This window comes from Tupaia chinensis, unplaced genomic scaffold (genome assembly GCF_000334495.1).
Source record: "Tupaia chinensis unplaced genomic scaffold, TupChi_1.0 Scaffold000056_1, whole genome shotgun sequence".
NCBI classification, from domain to species: Eukaryota; Metazoa; Chordata; class Mammalia; order Scandentia; family Tupaiidae; genus Tupaia; species Tupaia belangeri.
Window position 1 is genome coordinate 599,975 of NW_006159514.1, and position 7,953 is coordinate 607,927.

At 55.7% G+C, this 7,953-nt stretch overlaps 1 protein-coding gene and 1 long non-coding RNA gene across 2 annotated transcripts in view; both read left to right on the top strand.

The window, feature by feature from the left end:
* Positions 1–874, top strand: part of DLX2 (distal-less homeobox 2) — a 120,205-nt gene extending 119,331 nt beyond the window's left edge. The window contains 1 exon segment of the mRNA XM_027776147.1: positions 1–874. This exon segment is cut by the window's left edge and continues 127 nt beyond it. Coding sequence (XP_027631948.1) covers positions 1–228 — 228 coding nt within the window. The 3' untranslated portion in view covers positions 229–874.
* A 6,395-nt stretch (positions 875–7,269) lies between these two features.
* The window catches only part of LOC102502159 (uncharacterized), a 4,692-nt gene continuing 4,008 nt past the window's right edge, over positions 7,270–7,953 (top strand). The window contains exon 1 of the long non-coding RNA XR_333464.2: positions 7,270–7,388. This is a non-coding gene — a long non-coding RNA (uncharacterized LOC102502159). The remainder of the gene's footprint in view (positions 7,389–7,953) is intronic.

The following is a 7,953-nucleotide window of genomic DNA, read 5'->3' on the forward strand; positions in this document are numbered from 1 at the left end:
GGCGCGGGCAGCGGCGGCAGCGGCGCAGGAAGCTCCGGCTCCAGTCCTAGCAGCGCGGCCTCGGCTTTTCTGGGCAACTACCCGTGGTACCACCAGGCCTCCGGCTCCGCCTCACACCTGCCGGCCACCGCGCCGCTGCTGCACCCGACGCAGACCCCGCAGCCGCACCACCACCACCACCACCACGGCGGCGGGGGCGCCCCGGTGAGCGCGGGGACGATTTTCTAACCCCAGGGACACCGCGCCAGAGACTGAAAGAGCAGAGACCAGTTAACCTCAGCGCTCGCTCCCACGGCTAGAGGGTCCCTCCTGGACCCGCTGCCGTCACCCTTCTCTCCCGGAAGCTGCGGCCCCGAAGCAGCCAGCCCCAGGCCCTGGCTCCCCGCGCGGCCACCGAGCCACCGGGAACTGAGAGGCAGCTCCTTGCGCCGCGGACTCCTCTCAAGGGAACAGGACAGCCATGTGGCGAGGGCCCCCCCCCACGGCTGCATCTCCTATCTGAGCCCCCCGGCTTCGGCCTTCTGGAGCCACGCCACGGACTTGCCGCCCCTCCCCTCCCTGCCTGGCAAGGCGGCCCGGCGCCTTCCTCGCCCCGGGCAGAGAGCTGGATCCCGGAGAGGGACGTCTGCCCCGCCCGCCAGTCTCCCCAGGCGCTCTGCAGCTCTTTTCTCCTCGCCCGCCCCCGGCCTCAGCTCGGATCCGCTCCGGCTTTTGACCTCCGGGGCTCCTGCCTGCCCGCCCTCCCAGGTGCCCCCGTGACCCCGGCAGCCCCGCCGCGTTCTGGGCCTTGCTGTTCCCAGCCCTTGGAGCCCCCATCCCCGCCCGCGCCCTAGCCCCGCAGGAACGTTCCCTTAGCGCCCTCCTCATCCATCACCAGTGGAGTTTTTTTATTTTTATTTTTTTAAAAGTTTAGGTGCCTTTGCGGATGACCTCATTTTGATGTTGGACAAAATGACTTTTTAATATGTGGACACTGCAAAAAAAATGTGTTTAAATTATCTTTTTAAAAACTTATTCAGGTTTCTTCGTCTGGACTTCAACATAGAGTTTGTAAATAAAAGTGTCTGTGCAGATTTTCCCATTGATTTATTTGTATAAAAATACGCATCTTTTCAGACTTTTTTGTACACCTCCAGTTGTGAAAACTGCGGTTTAGCAGTGACCTCAACAATCCCTCTGTTATATCCCCCTTTGAAAAAAAATTTCTCAGTTAAATTAAGCTACTGATTTGGGTTTGTGTTTATCTTATCCTAAAGTCTTTGTTCTTGAAATGAAAGGTATTTTGGGGTTATTTATTATGAAAACAACATGCTCTTAATGTTGATTTTACAATATGAAGAGATTATTTAAATAAATTATTGTTTTCATTGGATGTGTGCGCTTTCTCCTTGGTGCCAGGGTTCAGTAGGTAACGTGCTGGGGAGCCTAAGCCGCTGCCAGGCTAGGGAATCCGGTCGGATCGCAGCGACATTTACAGCTTTCGGAGGCTACGAGCTCCGTGAGGACCGGCGCGTTCAGGTTGGGGCCGCTGCGGTTGCATTCCCGCGCTGCCCCCGCGGGAGACCGCGCTCAAGGTTCGCCAGGCGGCGATGCAGTGACTCACTCCGCGCCGGGCGACGCCAGCCTAGGCCCGCCGGGCCGCTTCGGCGCCGGCGCCGTCGGAGCCGCCTCAGCGGGCCGGGTAAAGGTCTGAGCTCTGCCATACCCTGGGGTCAGACCCTACTTTGGACCCTCCTCTCCATTTCCCTTCATCCCTTCTGAGGCTGGCTGAGCGGAGAACCCTGTGAGTCACCCTCAGGAGGTATGGTTGGCTGCTCTGGAATGCTGGGCGACCCCGGCGCATAGGGCTGCCCCAGTACACACATGCATCACACTCTGAGACTGTCAGCATCACACCTATACTATCAAACACACACGGATGCACACAGTCACACTCGTGCTCTAGAACATTTTCAGATGCAGGCATACTTGGCATAGTTATACAAACACACACACTGACATACAAATCCATGCACTCACACACACTCCTATGCTGACATGCAGACTCACAAATGCACACAAACACACTCAGATACTGATGCACATTGCTATGAGAACACGCACATCCACCTCACTATTAGAGGAGAAAGGTCCACACACTATTCAGTGCTTTCTATTCTTGGTCTGCATACAACCGACTTTAGAAGTGACCCTACCTTCTGGCATTTCCTGCAGAGGCCGGGGCAGGAGGGTAATGCAGGTGTAAATTAAAAGTGCCTTTCCCTTAAAGCACTGAGGCCTACAGCTGGAAACTTCTTGGCTTGGATCACTAACTCTGTGACCTTGGGCAACCTACTTAACCTCTCTGTTATATTTACAGATCTGTAAGATAGGAGAAACCATAACAACTATGGCTCAGAATTGTCATTGGCATTTGATGAAGCAATGACAGGCACTCAATACATTTCAGCCACTTAGTATTCAGTATAACCGTTTTAACCTAGTGCACCCAAAAACATAGAAGCTTTAGGTTTGTTATTGTGAAGCCCAGAATTACCTAGAGGCTTTTCCAACTTCACTTCCTGTGGGAAAGCAGCAACCTGGGTTTGGGAGAGTTCTGGCCCCTTGTAGGCTTGAACCTCAGCCATCACCCCTGAAGGGAGCCACCTCTACTGGAGAGGAAGTTAGGCAAAGCAGAGAGCCCTGCTTGCCAGGTCCAAATCTCTTCTCCCTTAGGATGGTTATTCAGGCCATCCATGATTGGCCCACTCATGTGGCCCAGAAGCAGACATGAGTGGAGAGACTTTCTAGGTTTGGTGGCATCATCTGAAGAAGAATTCTGACGTTTCTGGCCAGGTCGTTTTGGATTCTGCTCTCAGACTAGTTTGAAATGGAGTGTGGTCCAGGGAATTGGGGTTCTGGGAAAGGCAGGGAGGCCACACAACCCAGTGCCCTTAGCATTTCTGCATTGGTTTTCTAAGCTGGGCTGAAACCCATGACCCTCGATTCTGGACTTTTCCCTAAGTAATCACTGTTTGGCAGACCCCCTTGTCCACCATCTCCCACCCCACTGGGCTCTAAATTCCGTGGGTTTTGAGTGCCAGTAGCTGGTGCCAGCCTTTCTCCTGCGATTGCCTCTGCCCTCCTCTCCTTGCGCGCGCTCCCTTCCCCCCTCCCGAAACCAGCCGGGAGAGACAGGGCAGTAAATTGGCTGGTGTCGAGGATCTGCTGCAGACAAGATGATTAAGAGGCCTACGCCGGAGCGCCCGGGGCAGGGAATGTCAGCCCAAGTTGGAATCACGCAACAGGCCTTGGCATGAGCGGAGCCTGGGAGCCGGGAGGGCGGGCGGCCTCAGCTCCGGGGTGGGCCAAGGCCCCACAGACTCGCCGGAGTCACCGAACCTGGCACCCGGCGGCGGCGGGGTCGGGCTGGGCCACTGTGCGCCTTTCTCAGGGGAGACAGCGATGCCTAGGGCAGGAGGGTGCAGGGGCTACGGGAAGGGGGCGTTTCCGCAGACTAGGAGAAGGGCAAAGAGAAGGGATCCCGAGGACGCGCCCGGGTCTCAGAAGTGGGGGCGGGAGGAGGAGGAGGGTTGGACCAGGAGAGGAACAAAGCCTGGCTCCAGGAGGCGGGGGCCGGCTCCAGCCCCGCCGGGGGCGACGCGCTGGCAAGTCTTTCTCACAGTCTCGCGGCCCGCCCGGAGACGCGGAGCCCTGTGATCAGCCCGCCGCGGCGCAGACACGCTCCCCCCGCGTTCGGCTGCTCTCCCCAAAGCGCGAATGAAAAATGGAAATGGGAAGCAGCGATCTCGGCTCTCTACACTGGGAAACCAGCCGCGCTCGAAGCCACACATAAATCTTCATTGTAATCCCCTTCCATTTGCTCGCGTGAAATATCAGACCAGAGACAGGATATGACAAGCGCTGGGAAGCAGGGGGAGGGTAGCCCAAAGGAGACGGGCGCCCGGCCCTCTCCGCTCCACCCTCTGGCAGGGCTCTCCGAACTGCCGCGGAGCGCAGGCAGAGTCGCAGTGCCAGCTGTGGGCCGCCCGGGCGCACCCACGTCGCCCGCCCCTTCAGTCCGCCTCTCCCCCACCCGTCACAACCACAGCGCGTCTGGCTGCGCGCCACCCCCCCCGGGCGCTCGGCTGGGTGCAGACCCTCCCCCGCCGGCTGCGGCGAATTCCCGCCGCTTGGCGGAGGCTCCCGGGCTGGGAGGGCAGAAAACAGAGGGAACGGATCTCGGGCCTAATTAGCCCTGCTGCAATGTGGGACCGTTTAGGAGGCTTCCCCTCGGCCTTTTTTCAGGATCACTTGTGAAAATTATGAATATCCGTCCTGTGTACGGATTTCCGAGACTGGTGGGGCGAATTTGCGGGACGTATCAGGTTTGGCGGGGGCGGAGAGCGCGGGAAGACAGGAAGGCTGTTTACAAACAGTTCTGAAGAAGATGGGTGGGGGCGGAGGCAGAAGGAGTAGGGAGAGAGTAGCGCGAAAGTGGAGGAATGGACACCCCCCCCCCATGTTAACCGCCTCACCCCATCCCCAAAGAGAAGGTCGACCAGAAAGTCTAGCCTTTCAAAAAGTCGTTCTTGCGGACTGTCATGCCCCGGTGTAATTTCCCCGCTCCTGCCTCCACCCCACATGCTCAAAAGTCACAAGCTTCTCTTCCGGGGACAGCGACCACCAGTGGCTTTAGCCTGCTTGGAATCAGAGGCAACTTTGACTACGAAGCTACAGATCTTCTCCTAAAAAGACAGGTCCCTTTGAATTAGACTTTGGGTCCAGGGTCCTAGAAGCGGTGAGCAGGAGCGCTGCCCTGGCCCTTGGCGCCTGGGCTCTTGGCACTCCGGAGACTGGCCATCTCTCACAGGGGTGGCACCCAAAGCCTCCTCCGGACTCCGCACCCGGGATGTGCTGGGCAAGTCGCCCTCACTCCGCACCTCTCACACGCACACGCACACACACACACCAGTGCAGGCGGATTGTGGAGGCCCCACATCCCTCCAAGCCCTCCCTCCACCCCCGCCATGGGAGTTCCCCTCTCCGGGACGGGTTTGGCAGTGATTGCCACATTACAAGATGTTACATTCCGCCCTGGGGCCTGGGGCCGGGCGGGGCGGAAAAGCCAGTGCTCCTCCTTTGGTGAAAGGAAAGAGCCAACAGGTCTTGGAGCTGCACCCACTGGGCGCATCCACGTGAGAACGCGGATGGGTCTCCAGACAGACCTTTTTTCTCCGGACCTCTCCAGCTGCGGCTCCCACTCGTCCTCCCGAGCCAAAGCGCACCCCTGGCAATGTCATAGTTCCCAGAGTGCGTGGCAGGGGATAGAAGGAGTCCCAGGAGTTCTGGTGCCACCAGCTGCGTTCCTGGTCGGGTCCGCCGGGTGATAGGAGCTGGGAGCATAAGGTTGAGCGGGGAGCTGCGGAAGATGGAGAATGGGTCCAGGCTGTGGGCTGCTGTGCAGAGGTTACACTTGGGGTGGGGGCGGTGAGGGGAATAGAGGAGGGAGAGGGAAAGCCTGGACCTGGAGCACGCTGGGTGCTCCCTGCGGGCAGACTCGGCCCGACGCGGGGCAACTCTTTACACCCTCCCGCCTCTGCCCTCCCGACTGTGGTCCGGGAGTCTCGGACACGAGAGGTGAAAGCACCGTTCCCGAAACAATGGGGACTTCGGGCGGGAGAAGCCAAGTCCCAGCGGCTCAGAGCGTTGACAGAGCTAGGGTCTGCTTCTCCCGCCGGGCGCAGCCCAGTTCCCCCTCCGCTGGGGCAGCCCTTGCCCCGCCCCCTCCCTCTACGGGCTTGGCCTCGGCTTCTTAAAGTCGCAGGGTGTCTCCGTGCCAGAGAGAAGCGCCGCCCAAGTGGGGAAGGAGCCTTGGGGGGATACTGTCTCCCAGGCAGTGGAGACAAAAGAAGAGCCCAGGCTGTCGCAGAGCGGGCGGGAGAACCCTTAGCGACTTCCTCCCTAGCCGCCCCCCCACCCGAAGCCCCCAAATGGCAGACAGGTAATCGCTGGCACTTGGCTGCCGCTGACACTCCCCCGAGGTGATCACCGCATCACCACCCTGTGGTTGCCTGGCACCGACACCTCAGTCCGCCACTGGCCCCCGAGGCCCAGCCGGCCGGTCACTGTGCCCTGCTTGGCTGCCAAGTGGAGGAACCTTGCAAGAATCCGGGAAAGGGGCCGAAGAACGGAGGAGGGGAGACCTCGAAAGGAAAAGAAGGAAAAGTTGATGGGAGGGGGGATCCGGTTCATCCACTTTCTTAGTTGCTTGCAGAATGCCCCCCCAGGTGTGTGTGGGGGGCTTCCCAAGTGTCCTGGCCCAGGCGAGCAGGCAAGAGGGAAAAAGGATTCTCTCCTCTACACATCCATGGGGAGAACAGTGAAAATTGCCTAGGGTGACCAATTTCCTCATTTGCCCCTATTAAAAGAAAAAACCCAAGAAATTCAATTAAAGCCACCCTGGCCAAGGCGCTATTTGAGGCATGAATGTCTCCCCTAAAGCTGCAGCAATCATGTGGCATTAGACACTTCCGGAATCCTATAGCCAACCTGAAAAATCCCAGACCCCCTTTTTCCCTAATTTTTGCTCTGATCTGTAATTTTATCCACATTTGCACTAGTTTGAGCATTCTGGCTCTCCCATCTGAAAGCCTGCAATTACTATATAATTCTTCGCAATTTCAGATGTCCTAATATGGACTGTAATTTTTGCGCAAGACAATTTCCTGCTATTTCAAGCATCAACATTGTCAAAGTTGTATGTACATAATAAATGGGAATATCAATGCATAGTTTTTAGCATAACATCTTGACTCCTCGATAATTATATCCGTTCGGAGCCTACGCAGAATTAGCCTGAATTGCATGGTAACTGCTGCTGCTTTAAAATTTTTAAAAATTACTCATAATTTTCCCAAAGATTACCAAGATCTCGAGTGCACAATGTCATCAGCGTAATGAAGAGTAAACATTTATGCTAATAATCTGCAATTTTTTTCATCAGCTATAAAGACAGAGGCTATATAGCCGAAATTTTCAGTCCTATTCTGCAAGCGCAGCGCTGCAAAAAGCCTGCGGCTCTCGGAGGCGCCTGGTCCTGGGGACCTCTTTCCACTTTTTACTTTCAGGATAGGAGGATGGGGCTGGGGGATTCTTTTTGGTTTTCTGGTTTTGTTTAGCCCTGGTTCGGTGGATTTTGTGTTTTTTTTCTTTTTTTCCCTTTTCCCTCTTTTTCTTTTTTCTTTCTTTTTCTTTTTTCTATTTTGTTTGGTTTGGGGGCTTTTTTTTTTTTTTTTTGCCTTTTCTTTCCCTTCATTATTCTCTCAGCCAAAAGCCGCCTTCGACCCTTTTGATTTGATGTAGCAAAGAGTGTGTGTCCAGATTATCTGAAATTGACACTGAAGAAGGTAAGGGTGGAAACCGGTTTCATTTTTCAGAGGGTTGGAAGGCAGTGCTGTGCCCGTGGTGACTCCCGCTCCGGGAGTAGGAGGGTGGGGGAGTGATTATGTATGCACCAGCTAATTCTTCCATCAAAACTTCTTGTCAGCGATGTCAGGATTATTTTTTTCCTTTTTATAAAAACACTTGATGTTTCAGGAAGTGTTAATCCCTGAAGATTGGGGGATGAAGGAGGAGATAGGGAAGCAGGGGGGGGTGTGTTTGACATGTTTCTTGAGCCTGGGGAAGGCACCCTTTAGAGCCATTTGCCTGTCTACACTGGACTTGGGGTTTGTTGTGGAGCTGGGGACTGAAGGATTTGAAGCCTGGGAGGAGGGACTCATACCCTCTGTACTGCACTTGGTAGAGGTTTTTATGGCCATGTGGGATGAAGAGCAGAAAAGTTTGCTTTAGCCTGTGATTTCAAGGGCGTTTACCCCAGGTGGTGGGAGGACAAAAACCAGAGAATTCTGAAATCGGCTTATAGAAGATACAGAAAGAGATGGAACCCAGAATAATGATTGAGGGGGGGGG